The 25470-nt window shown below is 36.0% G+C and overlaps 1 protein-coding gene across 2 annotated transcripts in view; it reads left to right on the top strand.

Annotated features, from left to right (window-relative positions):
• Positions 1-24953, top strand: part of scaf6 (SR-related CTD associated factor 6) — a 38851-nt gene extending 13898 nt beyond the window's left edge. For both annotated transcript variants that reach the window (XM_089240125.1, XM_089240124.1), the window contains exons 5-18: positions 290-366; positions 1261-1335; positions 3077-3188; positions 3302-3352; positions 4656-4694; positions 5646-5774; positions 6121-6583; positions 7160-7477; positions 11369-11490; positions 16749-16885; positions 17049-17276; positions 18190-18414; positions 19401-19480; positions 24605-24953. In XM_089240125.1, coding sequence (XP_089096251.1) covers positions 290-366; positions 1261-1335; positions 3077-3188; positions 3302-3352; positions 4656-4694; positions 5646-5774; positions 6121-6583; positions 7160-7477; positions 11369-11490; positions 16749-16885; positions 17049-17276; positions 18190-18414; positions 19401-19480; positions 24605-24804 — 2256 coding nt within the window. In that variant the 3' untranslated portion in view covers positions 24805-24953. The remainder of the gene's footprint in view (positions 1-289; positions 367-1260; positions 1336-3076; positions 3189-3301; positions 3353-4655; positions 4695-5645; positions 5775-6120; positions 6584-7159; positions 7478-11368; positions 11491-16748; positions 16886-17048; positions 17277-18189; positions 18415-19400; positions 19481-24604) is intronic.
• Positions 24954-25470: the final 517 nt, after the last annotated feature.

Raw genomic sequence — 25470 nt, 5'->3', positions numbered from 1 at the left:
TAGCTGCCAATCACAATCCATCAATTTTTGGATGGAATAATTCTACCAGAAGTAAATAGAATAATAAATGATGCTGAAATGAGGGGAAACAAATAAAAAATGAATTCTGTTCATAGATTTGCCCACAAAATATCGCAGTGATGAGAAGGAAAGAACAGACATAGCTCTAAAGTATTTTTTCCTGTTACTCTGATGTGAGATATCTAACCCTTATTAGAGGAAGAGGTTAAAACTTTCATTCTTGGGAGAATACATTTCAATTCAATTAACTCTTTTGTTCATTTTCCAGGGTGGAAAAGGATGGATTTTTGCACATGCAGGTTCAGGGAAAGCATGCGAATTCGTAACTCAGCATATCCTGCGAAAGTATGTTTGCTTTTGAATATTTTAATTAAATGCTCAGTGCATTATGCTTAGAATTCGTGTTATTGCACAATGTAAAAATGAGTTCCACACATGTGTTTTGTATTTATTGTATTCACAAGACAAGTTTTTCCTCTTGAATTTTAATCTTCAAAATAGAGCTGATCATCCTATGTTGGTATGCTTTTATAATATGATGTCATGCTTATTTCTCTGGATATACCTTTAAGAAACACAAGGCTTTTGTAGCCATCATTTTAAGGAACATTAAATTATTTGACTGTCAGGCTGTTGAAATTTTTTTTCATAATCAGCATTTAATTCGCATGTGTGGCAGACATCTTCAATGGATGCAGAATTTATTTTTGTCAGGCATTGTATATTGTATTTCTGAACGTGCTTGCTATACTGGTACAAAAGGAATATTGAAGAGGAAAGACTATCCCCCAAGAAAATGTACATATTTATCCTTATGATTGTAAAGATTAGTGATAATTGTCAACAAATGCAAAGAGTCAACACCAATATTCAGTGGGTCCTGGAGTGATATAGCTGTTGGTATCACAACTTGTTTCTTCACCCGCTCTCTTATTGGGAGAAGATGCCTATTTTTATGATTAAAGGAACATCTCAGTGCAGATTATATTATGGACTAGTGTGTATTATCTGCAGCCTTTTTTTTCTTTTTGAGAAAGAATTAATTATAATAGATATTTCTAAAAATAATCTGATGAATAATCTTTTTTTTTTTTTTGAAAAAAAACAAAAATAGATGGTTTACAAGAAGCTGATAAAATGATCAAAATTTTTTCGAATATAACAATTTTTTCCAAGTATATTTACATGCTGATGTCATCTTTTATTTATTTATTTTTTCCTTTTGACATTTGTCTATAGAATAACAGCTCCAGGTACAACATTTGAAGCCAAGCTACACCTTGTATACTTGATAAATGATGTACTCCATCATTGGTGAGTAAATTTTTAACTACATTAAATTTGTGGTACCTTACATGGGTTGAGCTTCTCTGATATTCCTTCAGTGCTAAATCCTTTTTGTAAAGAAGAACCATCATTGTTTTATTCCAATCTTCAGCCACATTTGATTTTGTGAGACAGTTTGTGAACAAAGTAGCTAACATACTGGCAAATTCTTCTCCTGCTTCTTTAATAAGGTCTATTGAAATCTGGTCTTCACCTGGGCATTTAACCTTTTTTCATACATCTTATAACCTTAGACTTTATCTTTCAGCACAGGTGCTACTTGCAAAGTTCTGCTCCATTTTCTTTTCTTCCTGATCCTGTTCTTCATGTTTGTATAGAGTATTATAGTACCCATATTGTGTGCGTATAACATTAGAATATATCTAGAAATCAAAACACTAAATTGTAGGATTAAAATGTCCTTCAATTTGGCAGTGCTGGTTTGTAATACAATGCGCATGACACTCCTATAACTTATTCTTAGTGCAAAAGTAATGTCTAAGTTTGACTATGATATAGCACGGTATATTTACTATGCAATGGTTTTACAATTGAAGCTGTATCTAAATGTACAAAACAATGCTTCGCCATCTCCGCTTTAATTGGAAATACTGTTTAAAAATCTGGATTTATATACCCTTCCATGAAATTTTTAGGTGAGAATAAATAAGTTTGGTGTATTAACAGATGCTGCACAAAAAAAATTATTTGTAATGAAATTTTGGACAGATCAGAAAATTTAAAATATCAAAACAGGTAATTTTTCTCAGTGGTTACAATTCAAAATATGAAAACATGTTAACTTACATAAAAGTAAGTATTCTGTTTATTTAAAATATCCATCAGGTTAAAAAAACTTTCACAACATTGACAATAAGTTTTTGACTAATACCGAGCTAATTAATTTCCAAGGTCAAAAACTTAACCCTGATGCTCTATCACATGTATTTAGAATAAATAGCTCTATTTTGCTTAACAAATTGAACACAGGTAATCACAGTATTTTAGATAATATATAATTTTATGGTTCATTTTATCTACTCTAGACTCTTTGTATGTCTAAAAATTTAGAATAGAAAATTTTATATATATAATTTATATTTTTAATTACTTTGTGGAACCTGAAATTGTGGTTCTGAAAAAGTTGTTTGGTCCATCCAAGCACGTTTTTTGGCATAATAGTTCACAGGCAATGCATTCATATTTAAATTTTGCCAAATTGGTAACTGGCGACAGTTCCGATGTTTTGGCGACATCATGGTGCCAAAAGACTAGGCTGACTGTATAGTACGGAGGCTGAATAGCTGCTAGCTGGATATTTGAGACTCTACACACTGTACATAGTATAGTCGAACAATGCTGTCTGCTTTGACTTGTTTAGAGTTTGTTGGCTTTAGTGAATCAAATTAGATTTTCCCTGTATGTTTTGTTTCTCAGTCGAATATTTACTCGCAAACTGCAGTTTTTTAAAGATTTTTTTCTTTTTTAACTTGAATTTTAGCAAGTTGAGGTACCGCTAATTTATATATATATATAGTAAATAAATTGCACACAAATGATAAATAATGTACATCATCTTATTTGAACTCCGATTTTTTAAAAGTTAAAAATAGCTCAAATACATCTTTTAGCGTCAATATTATTGTCCTTTTTGTATCTTGGGTCAGATTTGCTTCCCTAATGCTCATTATGTTTTGGAAATTATGAAAAGTTCATATTAAATTTTTAGTGCCCGCAAACATGCAGAAGACTTGAAAAAGACACTGAACAAAGTTGTTGTGCCCATATTTTGCTCTACGAGTATAAGTGCTGATGTTGAGCAAAGGCAAAAATTAAACAAGGTATGTTTTTTAATGGATCGAATGAATTTGTTTTCCCCTCTAATATAATAAACATAACAATAGCTCTGCATTTTCTCTCTTAAAACTCTTATTCGTATTCATCCATTCTCTAGGTTTATAACTTATGGGAAACAAACAAGTACTTTTCTCAAGAAATTCTCGAAGTAAGTTGTTTAAAATATAGTGTACACGTGCTCAGTGTGATCAATCGGGATTCTGATAAAAATAACTATTGATAGCTATATTTAAAAAAATGCAAAGTGAATACGTGACCATACATCTCATTTAATCGAACAGGACATCTTAGATTTTCTTTCCACATAAGTGGTTGCGAAATGTTCAATCACGCTATTTCGTTTTTTAATATTGTTGTGAAGCAGGACATTTTTGCTGCATTTATTAATAAGAAGTTTGACATTTTTGCTGCATTTATTAATAAGAAGTTTGACATTTTTGCTGCATTTATTAATAAGAAGTTTGACATTTTTGCTGCATTTATTAATAAGAAGTTTGACATTTTTGCTGCATTTATTAATAAGAAGTTTGACATTTTTGCTGCATTTATTAATAAGAAGTTTGACATTTTTGCTGCATTTATTAATAAGAAGTTTGACATTTTTCAATGTGTTTCATGAATTGTGATGCATTTTATATGTATGGTACATCCCATAGATCCCCTGCATCTTTCGGCTAAGTAAGAGTGAAACTGAAGGAAGAGAGGGAAAATGATTTTTTCACATTACATTTGTCTCCACCATATGTAAGCCATTGAAAAAGTACCTGAATGCCTACATGGGTTAATAGCAGCTACTACTGCCTGAATAGGGTATTGTGAACCAGCTATATATATATACGGAAATATTTGTAAATGAGGGAAGAGGAAACACTTGACTTTCTACTTAGTCCTGCAAGTTGATAATGATAACTTATGAGGAAAAAAATAAGTGGTTCTACCTTAGCTTCAAATTCAAAATATATTTAAAAAATTTTAGATGAAAGAAAAAATGTTGATAACATAGTTCAAATTCCCAATAACTACAAACAAATTTTTTCATAATAACACTACTCTTCAGACCAACCGTGACCCTGCTCTGTCCCCCTAGGGGATATAAGCTGGTTCATATCAGTAGACATGGGCCACAGTGGATAACACTACCTGAATGATAACATTATCCATGGTTTCAATAGAAGTATCTACTGTATTATCTGTTCTAAGAGATTGAAATATGATAAAAACTAGGTTTGTAAAATATGTATGTGCCATAATGTATCAATATTTTTCATATTTCTTGAATTTTCAAAGAATATTAGAAAACAATCTATTTGCATGCAAACAACTAGCTGCATATATATATTTTTGAAAAATATTTAAACAGCAGTGCAATTTATAAATGAACTTTATAACTTTTGAAAAAAAATTCAGTAGATATTTAAATGTTTATATATTAAATTTTTGCATTGTTTCAGAAACTGCAGAATCCTGTGAACTCTCTAGCATCTTACCAGGTACACATTTTTCTGTTTCCCTTTTATGCCACATGACTACAAAGTGAATATTATCATTGAGTAATACAGACCACATCCCTTAATATGATCACATAGGGAGTCGGGTTTCAGACAACAATAACAGAATGATAACCTTATCCAAAAAAAGTCCTGTTTGCAAGTATGGTGACCATACATCCTGTTTGGTCCAATTGGAAGTATAGTAAATGACATTAGAATGGAACTGTGGAGCTGTCTAATTCATATCGCGAAGTACAATATATTTTTTTTGAATGTACAAATGTTTCATAGATCCCTTGAGAAAGTCTCGCGGGAAAAGAAATTTGAATCTTGTCAAATGAAAGAAGCTAATCAAGAACTGAAGGAAAGGGTTTTTTTGTCATACATTTGCCTTCACTATAGGAAGGCCATTGCAAAATAGAATCCAAATTTGGATCACAGTTATTAGTACTGACTGATTATATATGACGTTAAGTGGGGTAATGTTTGTGAATGAGGGGAGAGAGAACACATTCTAGCCTCTTCACATGGAGAAGTCTCCTCATTACAAAAATACTCAAACTTAACAAAAAAAATAAGGATTAAAGTATCATCAACATGTTAAGGCAGCCAGCTTCTGTGAATGTGCGAGAGAGAAGAACAAGAATATGAAACAGGCATATATAAATTTACTGCAGTGCCATGAACAGTAATAAATATGTGTCTTTGCTTAAATTTAAATTTTTATAGTTCAACTCCACTTAGAGTGAGATTTTTAGTCTTATCCCATAAGATGTTTTCTTATTAGATCAGATACTGTGAATAAAATTTCTGCCCCTAGAAATTCTTTGTAAAAGGGTACTGGGTTCGACAATATATTCCCTTCCCCATGATTATGCATGTTTGTTATATTCACAATGCAGGCTAATTATTTATTAGTTAACTCTTTTTTTTTTCTTTTTATGATCTTAGGCAGGATTGATAACAGAGTTTTCTGGCATCATAACTCCAATTACTGCTACTGTTCAGAACCAGTATGCTATGCTACAAAAGCAACACTCAGATTTTGTAGCTCATTTGACCAATCAAATGCGTTATCAGGTAGTACAAGTAATTTTCTCATATAACCCAACTCAGGAGTTCTCAAACTATGTACTGCTCTCCCTGGTATGCCTCCATCCTTGGCCAGGGGCACAGAGTCCCTGGCCATGGTTTTTCGAAGAGGTTCTTTGTTAAACTGCTCTGGGGAGCCGCGGATAAGCATTTAGTAGGGAAAGGGGCACCATGGCCGGAAAAAGTTTGAGAATTCCTGATCTAACTCATAACTAGTCATAGGGTTGTCTGAATGATTCTGGCTGTGAAAATTTGCATGTATTGGTTTTTTTTTGACAATTTCATATTGGTTTTCTTGTTTTGACTTTTTTTTAATATTTCACATATTTTATAGCATATGCCTTATGCATACCAGTCAACACAAAATCCGGCAATGACTATTCACCAAACTGCTGCTATTCCATACTCAGTCGTGCCGCAACACTCTCATCTTCTTCCACAACAGCAATTGGCACAACCAGCAACAGCAGCAGCACTCTCTGTTGATCCACAACAACTCCAACATCCTCCTCCGCAATTACCTCAACAACCACAACAGGCACAGTCATCACAGTTAGAGGCACAGCAAACGCAGGTGTCTCAGACAGGGGCGGGATACGCATCTGAACAGAACCACATTCAACCCGATGTAGCAAAGCGACGAGATGAACCCGAACAAGATGTCTTCACATCACAGAAGTCTGATGAGATCCATCAGAAGCAGGATGATGATGAAGATACATCTCCAGCAAAAGACAACAATATTTCTCATAATGCTGACAGTCAGTCATCTTCAGAGAGTCAGTCTCATTCATCTGGTGTGTATACACTTTTATAGATAATTTGTAAAAAGTCCCCCCCCCCCTCATTATGTGATAAAGGTATCTCCGCTGTATTAACATCAACTTTTCAAAAATTAGAATACCCTCGTGATGCTTATTTTTATTATTTTACTGTATAGTGACAGAACTGCAACTGGGAACAAAAATTTACTCTATCACCAGAGGCAAGTATTAATTTTGGCACTTCCAACTCATAATTTTGAATGAAAAATGGTGCCCATTGTGGTTCAGTACCTGAGGCACCAGACCCCGCCCATTGTCCTCCACTAGTTGCGGTCCTGTACAGTGGTGATGGGTGTTGGAATGCTTGAAAATGCATACAGTTTAACCTCCCATAATGGACACTCTCTATTAGCAGACACCTCCCATTAATGGACATTTTTTTAACTACGTCAACAGGGTTCATTGTATTTTAATATCCATTTATGGACACTTTTTTTCCCCTATTAGTGTTCAAATGTTTGGCCATGAGGGTGTCCATTGTCGAGAGGTTCCACTGTATATGCATTTTCTAAATACATGCTTTTGAAAATTATTTTCTGTTGCTTTCAGAAAAGAAAGATCAGCTACCTTCTATGGGACCCTCATCATCACCACCACCACCTCGGTCGATGCTGCCATCTGACTATGATGCCAATGTGTCACATTCCGGTTCAGGTTATGGTAATGATTTTAGGTCAGATGAAGGTAGGCCATTCGGTCATCGTCCTGGTCAACCACCTCATCGGTATGATGATTTCTCACCTCCACCGTTCCAACACCAGAGGATGGGCTTTCACGATGCTGATTACAGATTGACGCCTCCGCATGCAGGATCATATAATCCTCCTTCACACTTCGGTCCTATACCTCCTAGAGGGATGCCTATGAGTATGTTTGAAGTTGATAAGTTTTTCTTTATTGTTCCGAATTTCTTTTTTTTTTGTACCATTAAGCAAGGCTTGCTTAAATTTTATTGTATTTACGGATGTCATATATCCATCCCAGCAGTTGTTAGCAGCCAAATGGCATTAAAGAGTAATTTGATAATTTTCTTGTATTTACCAGGATTGACTAAGTTATATCTACAAAGATCTACTATATTCAATCTATTCGAAAATCACTAGTAACAATATTAAATTACCATAATTTTATGTTGGGTTTATGTAGTAAAAATCAAACTGCAAATATTTTTATAATTGACATTTTCCAAACGTACAATTCCTATATTCAAGGTTTGTTCGAGAAATATCCAACCATAATTTTTCATACATAAACCTGTGGCGCTAGGGGACAATCATAATGTTTATACTTAAATTTTTTCCTTTTCTGTGGAAGTTGTTACTCACCGGCAAACTGTAGATGAATGAGGAAGTGTAAGTGAGTGCTGTCAGATTTTTATTTTTGACAGAATGGCAGAAAAACTTGAAAAACTCTACTGCATTAAATTTTGCGTAAAGCTTGGTGATTCCCAAGTGGAAATGATCCGCAACAACAGGCCTTTAGAGATGAAGCAGTAGGCATCACTCAGATAAAGGAGTAAAGCATGTTCTGTTAGGCCCTGGTGATGTAGGATCATTGAATTGCAATCAAAGAACTTGCAGACGAGGTGAGAATTAGCATCGGATCCATTCATTCTGTTTTGATTGAGGATATGGGTTTCAGGAAAATCTCAGCGAAGTTGGTGCCAAAGTTGCTAATGATAGAGCAGGAGCAACTCTGTTTGGAGATTGCACAGGACATACTGGATACTGTGGACACTAATCCCAACTTCTTAAACACAGTGATCACAGGCGATGAATCCTGAGTTCATGGGTATAACCCAGAAACCAAGATGCAGTCATCACAATGGAAGTATCCAAGATCCCGAGGCAAAGAAAAAAAACACTAGGCAGGTTCTTAGCAATGCCAAATTCCTGCTGGTTGTCTTTTACTCCAGTGGCATGGCTCATCTTATGAGTACACATGTCATGGCACAACCATCACCAAGAAGTACTACCAAGAGGTTCTGTGCCACCTTTGTGATGCTATGAGATGCAAATGGCCCAACCTGTAGGCAGCGGGCAATTTGTAGCTCCATCACTATAATGCACCTACCCGTTCTTCATTTTTTTCTTCAAAAAGACATTTATTCACTTTCACAGCACTTCGGACCAGGAGAGATCGCTTTTCTGCATTACATTCACATAGCACTTTGTTCGACGCTGGGTTTTAGTTAGGTAAAACTTATACAAGAAAAATCTGAGTTTTTTTGTGAGGAATTCAACATGAGATTTCAAATTAGAATCAACGTAGATATCGAGATATTTCCACGAGAAGACCTCTCCTAGACATTGACAATTACAAGTATGAAGTGAACAACTTGTAAACTTTGATACAGCACTTCCTGGGCAAACACAGCACACCTGTGCTTCATCAGGCTCCCTACTCTCCTGACATGGCTCTGTGGTACTTCTGGTTCTTTCCCAACTAGTTAAGAATTCCCTTGAAAGAGACCAGATTTCAGACATTTCTGCAAGATATGCAGAATGCGACAGACCAGCTGCCCACTATGTCAAAAAAGGCATTCCAACTTAGGCAGAACCCTTGGGAGAAGTGTGCGGTAGCTCAAGGGGACTATTTTTGAAGGAGATTAGTCTAAGATTGTGTTGTATGTTAATACAACTATTTTTTATGAATAAAGATCAGATACTTTATTGAACAAACCTTGTAAAGTCAAACTCAGAATAGCGGTGAAAAAAATTATTTAATTAAAACAAGGTGTTAAAAAACAGGAAGTTTCTTAGGTACTGGTATGAGAGAAATGTATTCATCCGATGCTATATGATGTAGTAGTAAATTTCATATATAGATATGGGGGAGTAGAGAAGGTTAAGAATACATACCTAGTATATTTTTCCTTATAAAAATGAAACTTAAAAGATAAAGTCAAAAAATTTCACAAAATATAGTTTATTAAATCAGGAATAAAGCTACAAAAAATGAAAGCATTAACTTCATGAACAAATGAGTTGCAAATTTTTTTAGAAAAATTGTGAATGAACTCTTTCCCACCTTGGTTGAGAGCGGTCAAGAGTGTGCACCCAAACACAACGATATTCTCAAACGAATGGTCTTATACTTTTATAACTAGAGCATTCCTTGTGTCATCAATCTCTGCATATTACACTCTGAATTCAATCTTCATAATAGGAGTGCTCATAGGCGGGACAGATCGACTTATCACACATCAAATTTGTTGAGATAATAATTTTTTAATAAAGGTTTTTTTTTTACCTTTGATTTCATTTTTTTTTATAAAGTGTTCAAAGTTTTTTCCCCTTTGTGATTCCAGGGCTTTTTTTTTTATGTAACTACCCTTGTTGTTCTTTTTATGGCCTCCAAGGGCCTTTGTGTACTTCACTTCCATCTTTCATTTCATTTTAACAGTAGCCAAAACACAGTTTCAGTGTGTGTGTGCACTCTCTTAGCCGCCGGTGTACCCTTTTCCTAACTATATATGTTACAGTTAAATTCTACCATCACTATATTGTTTTCAGAAAATGTTCTTGAAGTAACTTAACCCTTGAAAGCTTTCAACATTCTATTTATAGAAAAATTAATTTTTTCTCATGACAAAACCACTTTTGACCCAATAAATTAGAGATATTAAGGATTTTAATCAATAATCATGATTTCTTCAGACACTTCAAAAAACATGTCAACTTTTGTTCATGGTCGCTTTCATTTAAACTGTTGCTAAGAGCAAAAATATTATGTGTGTACTCTCTAGCTGGGTTCACACCTGCTATGCTACATGATTCTGAGATACACAAAACCGGTTTTTGAGGGTTGCTACGAAAATCAACCATTGTGCTGTTTTGAAATCTAAATTGATGATAGAAACAGCATATGAAAGACCTTTGTCATGTATGTATTCTTTGAAAAGGGGTTTCTGAAGCTCCCTTAAACAAAAACTCCAAGAGAAATAATGAGTATATAAACTAATCAGAGTGAAGAATCCTTATTCTTGGGGACACTTATTGGTTCATATGGATACCAATGGGAAAAATATTAGTTTAGCAGCTTCTAGGAACTCTGCTGATGCTTCTATGTGCCACAGACCAGGTCTGAATAATGAGCATTAATTATGTAGTGAATCCTGTCTTTGTTGTCGTAGTTATCAAAGGTGAAGGCAGATAAACATTTCATTGACATGTTATGCTCAAATTCTAAGAACTTTTCAGAAAAACAAAGAGTTAAATTTGAATTGCTGAAAAATGTGTTGTTATACCTGAGGTCGCTTTGTTTGATGTTGAAAGCTAGGTTCTCTTACTCATTGTTTTCTGTGGAGAATCACCTGTTTACAGGATTTCCGAGAAGTTTTAACAGCCAAGGTCATTATAACTGAGTCTGGGTTTGACTGCATATAAAAAGCTGTTAAGCCAACACTCAATTTTGAATATCTGTTAAGGTTTACTCACTAACCTAATAGCACAATGTACCTCTGGTCGCAGTGCTAGGTTCCATGGACCCACCCATCCCCTATGTCTAAGTCTGAACATTGACCTAGCTCATAAGAATAAGATAGAGATTGCATATTAATTTTGAGTAATCATAATAACCACATTTTAAATCTTGCTGTACAAAAAAGTCTCATTATATAAAAGCAGCTTTTAATGATAATATTAGGGGTCACAACTGAAAGATTGATTGAGATGGTTGCTTTGTAGATCAGACATATTCAAATTTTCATTTTAAAGCATGAGTGTGGTACAAGTATTGCTTTCATTACTTTTTCAGCTGGAATGAATCATGAGGGGTTGCCACATCGTCCAATGCCACCCGAGTTCATTGACCACATGATGCCACCTACTCCACCATATTACGACTTACCCGCTGGTCTGATGGTTCCCTTGGTCAAGGTACCTGACTAATTTGCATTTTTTTGGAGCTTTTATCTTATTTGCTATGTAAAGAACAATTTAATTGAATATGGTTTTGATCCAAAATTTTAATATTTATTTCATCCAAAAAACAGACTATATTTTGATAATGAAAAAAAAAAAACCCCAAAATACTCCATGTCTGTTGGAAGAAAATGAGCTAAAATGTCATCTGACATTCATGTTGATGGCTATAATTTTCAAGCACTCTACATCACATATGCTTAACCTGTGATGCCATCTGATGTTACCCATGACTCCAAAACTAAAGAAAACGAAAGTGTGTGAATATCCCAACTAAGTAATCTCAACACATCACAGTGCTGTCTTAATGCATGGGTCCACCCAATCACAGCCTGGGAACCTCAAGTATAGAGGGATTCATGATAATGAGATCTGGTTACAATTTCCCTGAGTAAGAATTTAAACTACAGTAAGTAAAGGTATTGGCAGCAAAGTGGGGGAAACCTCACTAAAGTCATTGCCATACATGCACACACACTAATTATCTTACAAAACTGACAGTCTATTTTTTTCCCCCTTCTTCATAGGCCTTACTGGGCCCGTTCGTAACCCCACAATCAGCCAAGAGCTCGGCCTATGATGCTCTTAACCCTTTAAGTGGCATTCAGGAGCTATCTTGCTCGCTTCCTTAAGTCTCCTATTTTAGAATTGGCGAGCCCAGATTTTTTGTAAAGTTGATTTCTCAATGGAACACTTTTCTCTATACCCCTTTTTACTTCACTATTATTGAAAATTGGGAGAAAGCCTACTTCACACAAAAAAATATAGCGTTTAGTGATTTCTACTGTTTCTCTTAAAGGGTTAAGAGCAGTGGTGTAGCCAGGTTGTTGTCAGTGGGGGAGCAAAATATAATAAGGTGCCTTATTCTGTTCCTTATTTAGGCGCAATTAAAAAAATTAAGTATACAAAGAAACTTGTTAAAATTTTAATAAAAACTTCATTTGTTTATGTTTTGTTTTCGTGTTTATTTTTCACACAACTTTTTTAACTGAAAATAAAAATGTAAATGATAGTTTATATATATATATATATATATATATACATAGTGCAAACTACAAGATATGCGGAATGAAAAATCTTAAAAAAATTGAACTTTTCACGACAGAGAAAAAATATATTTTGGGTTTCTAGAACTATGTCATATTGTTTTTATCATGGGATGGATGTTTATGAAACAGTGTTGCACTCATAAGTGAAGCTGAAAAATTTTGAAGCAAAATTCATCATCTGCCTTTTTTTCATCTTTGAAAAGTGCTCAATAACTTTTCAATATATCAAGCTCATTGGCTAATTTCCTTTATATCAACAAAGCCATTCCCGCTAATCTTTCTTCTTTCATGGTCATCTTGAATAAATGTTTATAATTTTTAACCTCCTGAATGATCTTTCTGCAGAAGAGCTGCTGATTGGCAAAGTTAAATAAATTGCATTCATTCCATGTGTAATCATGAATTTTAGCATTGTGCTGATATTCAGTGCTTTTATGTTGTTCGATATATCTTTGCTGAGGTTTCTAAATCAAAGAAATTCCTTCACCAGTTTGTCTTTATCTAAGATATTGTCGTATTCTTTAGCCAAAACAGCTATATTTTTTCTTGCGCATCGTCTTCAAAAAAGCGAATTGGATTTAAGGGAGACAAAGTTGCCCGCTGTTTCTTCGAACTGCCTGAATCTTTCTGCTAAGATGTTTATATACAGTGACACCTTGATATAACGATACTCTGAGGACCAGGAAAAAATGTTGTAGAGGAATTATCGTTATATAGAAAGGCAACATTATCATTGCATGGCATCAAATTTATACTGTTTTTCTCATCTTTTCTAAATTACCATTGTTAGTATCACTAGAAAATGTGCTTTTATGTATTTATTCGCTGCAAAAAATTGTAATTGACCAATAAAATTCAGTTAGATGCATTGCTCCCATAAAGTTGTTTACCACATTTCACTGTCGCGACATACAGAGAAAGTAGCAATACCAATTACTGCTTCAGTGCTTTCGATGATCCTGTGGTTCAAAATACCGGTGTAAATGCATTCAGAAGAACGAAAATAAGTGGTAGAGTTAAAATCAAATTCAAAACTGTTTTGGACAAATTATTACAAAATATCGTTGTAGCGGTTTTAAAAGATCTTAAGAAATAACGTTATAGAAATTTATCGTATTAAAGGATATCATTGTATCAAGAGGAGTTTATCATTAGACTACAGGCAATTCCAAACAAGATCTGAAAAAATATCGTTGTAGAGGGATTTATCATTATATCGAGTATCGTTGTAGCGAGGTTTCACTGTACTAGTTTTTAAGAGAGAGAAAGTTGACATCCAGAAAAAATCATAATTACAGAATATACAGAAGTGCTAAAAAATCACATCCACATAAAAATACATGAGCACACTAAACGAAAATTATTAAAATTTAAAGATTTCTTTAAAGAAATAATTTCAGAACTGAAGAAATTTTTGAACTAATGAAAGAAATTTCCTGAATTTAAGAAAAACACACATTCAGAATCTATCTTAATTGTGAATAAGTCTTCAATAATTTAGATGCCCTTTGTTTCATTCAGGGCCCCCTCAAGATACTTGGTCAGCCGAGCGAGCACACATTTTGGGGCCAAAGCGTGTAAGGGGCAGACCCGCCTGCTCCACCCTAGTTTCACCTCTGGGTGCTCCTGTTAAGAGGTCTTTATCAACATACAACTTAAGAAATCCTCGCTTAAGGCATTTTTCCATTAAGTAGTCTTATTTCCAGAATCCCTGTGTGTGTGTGTTTTTCCTTATATCAAGACATCCTTCGTTTAAGAATTTTTCCGCTCAATAAGTATGTAAGAATGCATTCTGCACTCATCGTAATGAGAATTGATTAATTCAATGTTGAAGGTGTGATGAAGGTATAAATTCATGAACCCCATCGTCTCTTGCGGCGATGTTTTGACGCAATACATTAGGTAACTTTATGATACTGTTTGGGGAGGAAACCAGGGCTGAACAAATCTATTGTCCGACAATCTTGGGGCATGTGAAAATTTTAAATACCCGACTATAAGTGAATGCAGACTCCTCGGGGGGGGGGGGGGCGCATTACGAATCACCAATGTAGTGTGGACAGTGAATGATGGGAGCAGGCGGCGAAGTTCTACCTCTATCCTGTCACCTATGCCAATAATAAAACTTTTTTTCACTATACAGGGAGGGGGTGATTATCCCCATGCTCCTGTTTCTCTTCCTACATATGTATTCGGCGCTAGTATATAAAATATTGATTCCAGCATGTAAATTTTTGGAGATTTGTCCAGTCCTGGAGCAACCAGTTCCTGGTGTTGTTTCAACTAAAATTTTTCAGATACCTGATGGCAATAATGCTTTGTGACAAAGTATGACAATCAGTGATATATCTGCAGCTGTTTTTCTAATGCATAGATATATAGATTTTGCAAAATCACTGCTCCTGGTATACAGTATTAACATAACATTGCGCTGCAAATTTCTGTGCATAGATACGAACAAGGCACGATTTCCACAATGGGTTTGCCCCCGGCTATCATAATTTTGGGGACCCGGAAGGTGAAACATATATTCATTGACTAATGAAACATCTTTGACCTAAATACCTAAATCGTTTAAAGGCGCACAACCACTTGAGGAACTTCCAGGCCTTGGAGCTCTTTTACTTGGGGACCCACCTCCCATTTCATGGAACTAACCCTGTCTTTGTGTTTGGTCTCGGGTGTTTTATCTCGAGCACCGAATCCCCTGACCCATACACTAGCTAACTCTGACTCATTGCTGGTTTCCAATAGGTCACTGCACCACACCTTATCCTTCCAGTGCATGCCCGTGAAAAGCTATGGGAGCTCACAGTGAACTACAAAAGAAGCGTAAACCCACCCCTCTAAGCACATATTGACCCTCAGTAAAATCAGCATTGAACTACAGTAAAAAAAATTCAGAAATTGTTTTTTGTCACAATTTTTGATGACTTTATTTTTAAGAAGGTAGGTGCCAATGTTGGCGAAATTTTGATTGGCTACGCCACTGGTTAAAGAGATCCCTGGCTAAAGCTCTAGGGGGCACCAAATTTGGGATAAAGAAAGAAAATGACAGAAAAGTTTGAAAAAAAGTTCTTGTCTTTGAAGTTCAAACTAAGAATGTACTGGACCGAATGAAATATAAGATGTGCCAATATATGAAAGTGAGAATGTCCACAAGAGTGAAACATTTTTTGGGCTACGTTTGGCCAGACACATAATTTATTCCAAATACTCAAACTTCTTTTGTATTAAATTCCAGCTACACAAAAATTTCTTTATTTTCTTGGAACATCACTGTAAATCAGGGATTTAATCAATTTCAAATTAAAAATGACATTAGAACATGCTGATCCCTTAGGAATACGTGAGGATCATGTTATTAAGAAAAAAAAAACACAAATATTCACAGAGATAGAGGACCTGGTGTCTTTTGGGCCAAGGTGCCATTGTCAAATTGGACATTCTAGTTTTACCATTGATAACCACCCAGTAGCGCGGATGGATAAAAAAAGTCAGGTCTTTATTACTTTGAATGTTTGTCTTCGAATGTTGTTATAAATTTTAGTGTCATTGGCAAAAAGCAATTTATATATATTTTTTCATCTTTGGATTTAATTCCATCTTGTCATTTTCACTGTTTTTCTATAGATGCTTAACAAAACCACTGATGAAATCCAGATCAGCTGGGGGGGGGGGACCTCTCTGGAGCTTCTTTATCATTTAATTTCGTTTTGGCCTTAAACAGTTGCAAAATAACTTAAGTGGCCCATAATCAGTTGAAAAATTACTTTGTCACTCACTCTCTCACCAAAATTTTGAGCACTTTCCCCGGCACTGTTTTTTTTTTATCTTTCTCAGAACAAATAATGTTTTTAGTGTATTTTAAAAATGTATTTTGAAAGTATGTTTTGTGAGTGTATTTTGAAAGTATGTTTTGTGAGTGTATTTTGAAAGTATGTTTTGTGAGAGTATTTTGAAAGTATGTTTTGAATGTGTTTCAAAAGTATGTTTTGAATGTATTTCAAAAGTATGTTTTGAATGTATTTCAAAAGTATGTTTTGAATGTATTTCAAAAGTATGTTTTGAATGTATTTCAAAAGTATGTTTTGAATGTATTTCAAAAGTATGTGTTTTGAGTGTATATTTTTCCATAGTCACTGTGACTTTGCATACTTTTAGCTTGAAGATACAGACTACAACCAAACTCTGGATCCCAAAGATGTTTGTTTACCTCCGCCATCTCTCCCGACAGAGCGATTGATTGCAGCAGTGGAATTATTTTACAGTCCTCCCTCCCATGACCGTGCGAGAAACAGGTGAATACCAGGATTTTTTTCTTAACGGGATAGCTTTAAGACACCATTCACATGTTATGGCCTTTCAATAAGTCCTAAATAAGTTCTTTTTTTTCCAGTATTCAAGATGTTAACCAATTCTGTATTGCTGTGTGATAAATTCATATCTTTTTTTTTGTTACAGCGAGGGCTGGGAGCAACTTGGACTGTATGAGTATTTTAAAGCTAAGTCTCAAGCTAAAAAAGAAAAACAAGGTGATGGTGGTGACGGTAGTGGGGATGATAGCCAAGACTCTGATTCTGGAAATCTGGTGCCTGGAGTAATGGAAAATGATGGCAGTGTTGAGAAACATCCTCTTAAAACTACACCAGAAGATAAAGTTCCAAAGCGAAGGTACAGAGAGTTCAAAAGGTATGGTTTGGATAACGAATTCTTCATATCTGTTAAGTGATAATCATGAAAATTGCTTTCGTGCCTAACACTTTTAGTTTAACATAATTTTCTCTTTTTTTAATGTGCATGATTTTTGGCTTGCTAAAATTATATTTCAAAGCATACATGTGCTTGGCCCACAGACAAATGTGGCCCTCAAAGTCATTTGCTGTGACCTGCACGATGTCAAACCTAATTTTTTTTAATGTGTAAGTGACACATTTCGAGGTCACTTAAATGGTCCATCACAGATTTCCAAATCACTTAAGTGGCTCGTAGTGCAATTCAGCATCTCTTGAGTGGCCTACAGCACATTTCCAAATTGAGTGACTCGTAGCATATTCGCAGATCACTTGAGTGACCTGCGGATAAACTTCTAGAACACTTTAGTTGCCCATGGTGTACTTTCATTTCTGAGTGACCTGCTGTACAGATACAGAGCACTTAAGTGTCCCGAGGCATATTTTCAGACCACTTAATAGAACTGCAGCACATTTAAAGATCACATCATAATTCCAAAGCACATGAATGACTTGCGGCAACTTCATAAATCATGTAAGTGCCCTGTGGCATATTTTTAAGATCACTCAAATGACCCTCTGCACAGTTCCAGATTACTTGGGTATCACATGGCACATTAGATCATTTAAGGAACCTCCAGCACTGTTAACTAAGTGGCATGCAATGCATTTTCAACTGAATGAAGTGATCTGCACTGTCCTAAAGGTTGAAGTTGTTTAAAACAACCCTTGTTTTGAAGGATTAAAAAATTTTGGTATGACGACAGTTAGGTTTTTGCTTTTTCTTGCATAACTTTGAAACAGAAATTTTTGTTTCGCTCATACCATTTGAAGTTAGATATACTCATTTATTTTCTTGTTCATTTAAACAGCCCGGAGAAAACACAACCGCCACCATCGGTTGAACCTGAACCAAGTGGCCATAGTGAAAGTCACAGAAACTCACGTTCCAGGTCCCGTTCGAGATCCAGATCACCTCCACCTCGCCGTAGGTCACCACGCAGGTCCTATAGTCGTCATTCACCTCGATCGAGATCACCTTCACCAGTGTCTAGGAGGAGATCGCCAGAAAGAAGTCCAACGCCTCCTTCATTTTTGTAAGTATTTTTTTTACAGAAAAAGAAAAACCCTCCTGTGAGATATATATATATAATAAATTGATATGAACAAAAACTTTATGCAATATTTATACCAGGGATGGCCGACCTTCTTCCAAGTCATGTCAAAATCAAGATTATTTTTGATGCATGCGCTACTGTACAAATGTCAATACTCAGACCATACGTCCAGTTTTCATGGGACACTAGCATTCTCTCATTCCTGCAAAATATTGTTCAGCTGTGCTCTTATTTCCGTTAAAATGCTCAATTTGTCACTCTTTTGAGTTCTAAATTGTTTTTATTTTCTGATCATAAATTTGATTATCTCAATGCAGAGGGTACATGTAACCTAGGTATATCTGTAGAAAAGTTCATCTTACCTGCACCTTGTTGGGCATAGACACCGGAACCTGAGGATTCAGTGTGCTTGGGTTCCTTCCCCAATAAACTTTGTTAGAAGGCTTAGCCCCACCCCCCTCACCCCACAATAATTCATGAATATGTGTAAACTTAATTGTTTTATAGAATGAATGTCCCCCTACTCAAACGATCCTGAATCTCGTACACATGGGACGCTTCCACGAACTATGCCCAAAGATGAAAAACTGAAAAGAATCGCATTGAACAGTAGTCCTCACATAATTGCTATTTTAACAGTGTCTACCATAATCTTGTTGGCTGCCAAATATAGCTTTGGCAGCCAACGCGACCATCATTCATAAGAAAAGAATTGTTTAAGAGTTGTGAGGAATTTTTTTGATTGAATTTTTTTGTGAAAAGTGGAATAAAATTTCTTTAACTTTTGATTAGCATTCACGTGCCAGTCCTAATACCATGGCGTGCCGCAGGTTGGCCACCCCTGATTTATACATCGGATTTACCAATGGCATTGTGAAGATGCATTCCATGAAAATGAATGTGATTAATGAAGCAATTTTAGTGTATTTGTTCTCATTAATTTCGTCAATTGTTTTTTTTTTCAGTGGTGGCTCATATGCTTCAAATCCAGTTGACCGCAGACTAGATGAAAGCAATAAAGGACACCAGCTTTTAAAGAAAATGGGTAAGTTTCAGACATTTTTAGTGAGTATTATAAATTGTAAGAGATGCTCATCACTTGTGTGAATAAAACGCACAAAAGGAAGAAAAAAAATTAGGTTAGTCTGCGTCAGGATTTGACTCAAGCTTTTTTTAACATGTTAACTGAGGGGTTTTTTGGCTCACCAGCTTTTCCATTTCGTCCACCAGTAAAAAAGAGAAAAATGTTAACTCATGGGTGATGACCTATTGTTTTTTATAAATCATTATCTCTTCCGCCTAACTGTTGGATGCCCTTACTTCAAAATGACCCACCTGTTTGAATTCCTTATAAAATGGTCTGATTCAACTTTTCAATGTTAATACTTTGTGTTATGAAAATTATGTCTTCAACAAAACATTTATTAACACATTTTTTTGTAAACCCCTCAAAAAATACCGCCAAGTTGGAACATTTGGTGACAGCTCTGATTCAGCAATCTGATGATGCCAAACCAGAAATGTAAAAAAGGAACTCAAATCATTTAGATTATTCTAGGAAGATGCTATATTATAATGTATCCATGGGCCCCTGGCATAAAAGTCAGAAGTCGTCATTGTTTAAAAACAACAAAAAGTCGTCTATACAATATGTGGTGATATTTTTCTGGAACCAAGCAGTTGTAAAATTGTAGTTGATAGATCAGGTCTGATCTATAGATCATGCTCGCTATTTTTTAGGTCATGTTCCGTCAAGATATCTGGTTGTAAATATAGCTGTTCTGTCAATAAATCGGTGACGTCCTGCAGTTTGTCTCATCCTCTGCTCATTTCAAGAACTTTGTGAGAGAAATTATCCGGAATATTGTTAATAGAAATAATTTTATATAGTCAGTCCATGCATCTTGTGTGTCCAGTTTTGAATGAACTCTGAATGTAGTATTATGACAGAATCGCTCTTAAAGTTGGCACTGCTCAACACATTTGTTGCCAGTTTTTAAGACAATCCCGATAAAGCATTTGACATTCAGTGACTTCTGACTTTTGGTTTGTCAAAAGTCTCTGTTATCCTCTGAAATGAATTTAGAATAGTTTTAAAACCATTTGCAGTCAAACCATTTCTTGGGTATCTCTCGGTCAAACCTTGTTACTTGGGGGGGGGGGGTCACTTTTTTAATTGCACAAATATTACCCCATAAGCAGAATAAACCGTGGCCTCTTTTTCTTGCCAACTCTCCCCATTCATACACAGGAAACCTCATTTTTGTTATTCAAACTAGTTCAATCATAAAAATTGAGGAATTTTAATTTATATCGGTTATCTTAATTTGTTATCCAATCATAGAAATTTCATAAAAAGCCAAGATTTAGTAATTTGGACCCATGAGATTACAATATTGAGAAACACTGGTTTAGTTTATGATGGTATTTCCCCACCCTGTTTTTCTCCCAGAAGTTGTCACTGGTCACGTGGGCCCTCTCTTTCAAACTGAACGCAACTTAGGTCTATCACCATCTATGGGCAATTTACTACCTAGTGAGTTGTGCCGGAAGTGTAACTGTATGTGTACCTAATAGTCTAAGTGCATATGTAGTGTTGTGTTTGATTTTTCAGTCTATTGTTATGTATGACTTTTCAGTTTGGTAGGTCTGGTGCTCTCTGTGGTGAGACTTTTTAAAGGGGAGATCGGTTCACATTCACGCCTTGAAGTTGGGAACCACAGAAAACCAACTTCCGCCTACCACCACTGCGGTGAGAGTTCGAACCTGGGACCTCGTGACGCGAGTCAGTCACTATGACCACCACAGCGGTCACGTGTGCTGAAAAAAGATAGCTGCCAGTTGTTTTCGAGAGATCGGGCACAATCAAGGATTATGGGATAAGGGCTATATGCAAACCACCAATTCTCTCCAAAAATACTGTTTTTTTTGGATGAATTTCTCTCCCTCTCTTCAAAGGGAAAGAAATTGCCATGCAAGTTATACAGTAAAACCTGTCTTCAATAAAAAAAAAAAAATTGTGGTCAAAATTTGTGCCAAAATATATACTAGAAAACAAGGATTGAACGGAACCTGTCTGCCGTGGATGGAAAGGAAAATTGCTCCCGTTAATGGAAAATTTCATACTAACTCTGAGTGTTTGACGGCCGAAGAATCATATAAAATATTATAAAGTGGTATACAGACCTGCCAACTCTCCGGATTTAGGTGGGAGACTCTGGATTTTTGCAGAAAATTAGATTTTACGTGAGCTTCCACATTGTCGTGACGTCAATGACTGCCATCGTCGTTAGGGAAAACACCCGTAGAGGACAGCCGTAAAAAAGTCTTGGTGACCTCATTTAAGCAACTGGCAAAGATGTGACTTTACTTACATAGCGTTTATCAGCAATCATTTATCAGGGGAATGACCTTGGTTGCCAAAATTTCTGTGTAATCGTTATTGTATTCCATTAACAGCCGTGCGGTAAACACAAGTTTTTTCGTCAGCAGCTTTGTATTTGAAGTTTTTTAATTGTTTGCTCCGATTAAATATGTCTTCAGAAAGAAAGCTAAGTATAAAGCTCTTAAGAGTTCATATATCCAATATTATCAATCACTGATAGCATCCATGAAAGGAAATACTTATGTTTTATGAACAGTATGTAGATGTGATTTCTGTATTCTGCATGGCATGGAATTATATTCTATTCGGGGGGGGGGGGGGGCAATGCAGAACCTGTGTTGGGGGAAGAATGAAACTCTTTCTTAATTGATTAAAGTCAAGTTTTTGATCGAGTCTATGAGTGCCCCCCCCCCCCCCACTTCGGGAGAATCTCCAGATTTCTGGATTCCGAAAGTTGACATGTCTGGGTACACCAAAATTATTTATGCAAGCTATGCTTGCAAATGTGAATTCGTTTCTGTACTGAATACTGTGGTTTTGATGAGCCATGTGTAGTAGAGCAGTTGCTTTCTGAAATTGTAAAAAAAGTTTTCGGAAAAACACTTTCTCGCAGGAAAAGTCTGCAAGTGTTGAATATTCCGGAATTAATTATAGAGAGGCAAAGGGCAACTGCCCTGGTGAAAAAATTCAGAGGGTGGAAAATTGTAGGTGGTGTCAAAAACACCATTATAAAATCATTAAATTTTACAGTGGTAGGGACAGCAAAATCATGTTGCTCTTTCTTTTCCCCCACAATTCTTAGTTACAGCCCTGATGCTGAGGATTACATAAACATAGACAATAATGTACAAACAGAATCTGACGCGACCGATATTGACACCCTAATTGAAAATGTTTGTGGAAGTTAAAAAGAATGTAAATGTTGTTGTTTTAGAAGAAAAACAGTGGGTTGGAATCTTATAGATGCTGTCAAAATCTAAGTACAGTATCTAGTAATTATAGACTATAATTACTCATCTATGTTTAAATTTTTTACTTTATATATACACTGAAGAGCCAAAAAAACAGGTCCACCTGCCTAATATCATGTAGGGCCCGCAGAAAAGCTGCATCACAACGTGGCATGGACTTGACTAATGTCTGAAGTAGTGCTGGAGGTAATTGAACACCATGAATCCTGCAGGGCTGTCCATAAATCTGTAGGAGTAAGAGGGGGTGGAGATCTCTTCTGAACAGTATGTTGCAAGGCATCCCAGATATGTTCAATAATGTTCATGTCTGGGGATTTAGGTGGCTAGCGGAAGTGTCTAAAGTCAGAAGTGTTCCTGGAGCCACTTTGTAGCAATTCTGGACGTGTGGGGTGTCGCATTGTCCTGCTGAAATTGTCCAAGTCCGTCAGAATGCACAATGGACATGAATGGGTGCAGGTGATCAGACAGGATGCTTACGTACCTGTCACCTGTCAGAGTCGTATCTAGACGTATCAGGGGGTCCCATATCACGCCAACTGCACACGCCCCATACCATCACAGAGCCTCCACCAGCTTGAAAAGTCCCCTGTTGACATGTAGGGTCCGTGGATTCATGAGGTTGTCTCCATACCCGTACGCGTCCATCAGCTCGAAGCAATTGGAACTGAGACTCGTCAGACCAGGCAACGTGTTTCCAGTCCTCAACAGTCCAATGTCGGTCCCAGGCGAGGCGTAAAGCTTTGTGTCGTGCAGTCATCAAGGGTACACTTATAGGTGTTGCCGACCGCAGCGCCGTTCTCTGATTGGTTCCATATCTCTTTATTTGCATACTCATGCTTGTACCAGTTTTTCTTGGCTGTTCAGTTTATATCTTCAATTTATTTTTATTTGATCATTTTTGTCGCACTAGGGTCATTTTATGCAAATGAGGGCTAATTAGACCAGGACCTACAATTTATCGCCGATTCCGAATGGCAGGCTTGTTTTTATACACATCGTTTTTGTCGCACTACTGTCATTTTATGCAAATGAGGGCTAATTAGACCAGGACCTACAATTTATCGCCGATTCCGAACGGCAGGCTTGTTTTTATACTCATCAAGAGGTTGGTGCGCTAACTCCTTGATGGGGGGGGGGGGACTCCCTGCGGTAGCAATTTTTTCTGTGGTCATGTCGCCGTTTCTGTTGTACCCCTGTGTCAGGAAAGTTTTCTGACAAGGACGAACCGGGTACCGAACTCGCAACATCTCTAAACATCCTTTGGTACTTTAGGCGAGTATCTTATCGACCTGGGCTACCGTGCCCAAATTTATTTTTATTTTATTTCAATCCCACACGAGATCATTACATATTATATCAATTGAACCTTTATTAAGCGGAAACCTGTGTTCAACAGAAAAAAAATCTTGGTCCCTTGCGATTCCACTGAAGATAGGTTTCGCTGTTTACCAAAGCAACTCTCAATCTTGCGCATGTAAATGGGGCTTATCGATTATATTATCAATTATAGAGTATTCCAGGGTTTAAGCTACGGTCGCATTTTCCGCAAAATGCGAAAGAACATCTTAGAATGCAAAAGAAGTGGTAGCCACTTTCGCAAAAATGCATACAGGAAGTACGGAATAAGTAGACATCCAACCATTAATCATTACATTAGCATTGTAGCATTTTGCTAAAGCTTTTCTCCCCATTTTCGCGAAAGGAATTTTTTTATCTAGCTTAAACCCTGGAGTATTCGTATATATTGAATTGGAAGATGTCAAAATCCAATCTTTGAGTAAAATTTTTCTTTTTTTCCTTGTCTTCATAACAGGTTGGTCAGGATCAGGCTTGGGCGCCACTGAGCAAGGCATTCAAGATCCAGTGGACGCTGGTGAAGTGAGAGATCGCCAAGACATGTACAAAGGGATCGGAATCAGTCTTAACGATCCTTATGAAAATTTTAGGAAACATAAAGGACAAGCATTTATAAATAGAATGAAAGCTCGCGCTGAGGAACTAGGAAAGAAATAAACGTAGCGTGGAATAAATTTTACGATTTTCAAGCTCCATCTTTTTTTTTTTATCGCTGAAGTTCATTATTGATATGTTGTCTCGTTTGCATGCTTATATTATTATTATACACATTCTGATTCGTTGGAATAAAATTTTCCATGATTCAATGATTGCGGTGTTGAAATGATTTGATTAGTTTGTTTAAAAATAAAAAACTTGAGGCAGCAAATAAAGGAATAAGTGTAAATTCTCAGTCTGGAAAAATCTGTGGTTATCACGTGATGAAATATTTTCCAATAAAGAAAAAAAGTCATACAAATAAATGAGAAAAATACAGTAGATTCATCAAGAAAATCGGAAGAATTTGGTTTCGGACTGAACGATTTTAATAAGGCTGAAAAATCAAGAGACTTCCAGGTAAATCTGAATTATTGGCACCTACGGGGAAGGGTAAGTTTTGGATTGCATTTGACTATGATCCAGGATGTTTCCCATATATATATATATATATATATATTTTTGTCCTGATTTAGTTTACCTTAAACATCATATTTAGCAACAATTACCGATTTTCCATACTTGAAATCTTGATTTCTCATATTTTTCTAAGGAAACGTGGTTAGCTTGGGATTGAAAAGGTATTTTCTTTTGGAGTCTTTTGTTCAAGTGAAGCAAAGTTTGAGG

Source organism: Pholcus phalangioides, unplaced genomic scaffold (assembly GCF_987345545.1).
Source record: "Pholcus phalangioides strain wild (caught in Gottingen) unplaced genomic scaffold, Ppha-v1.0 ptg000012l_1, whole genome shotgun sequence".
NCBI classification, from domain to species: Eukaryota; Metazoa; Arthropoda; class Arachnida; order Araneae; family Pholcidae; genus Pholcus; species Pholcus phalangioides.
The sequence above is the reverse complement of the archived record's forward strand: the minus strand, read 5'-3'. Positions and strand labels throughout refer to the sequence as shown.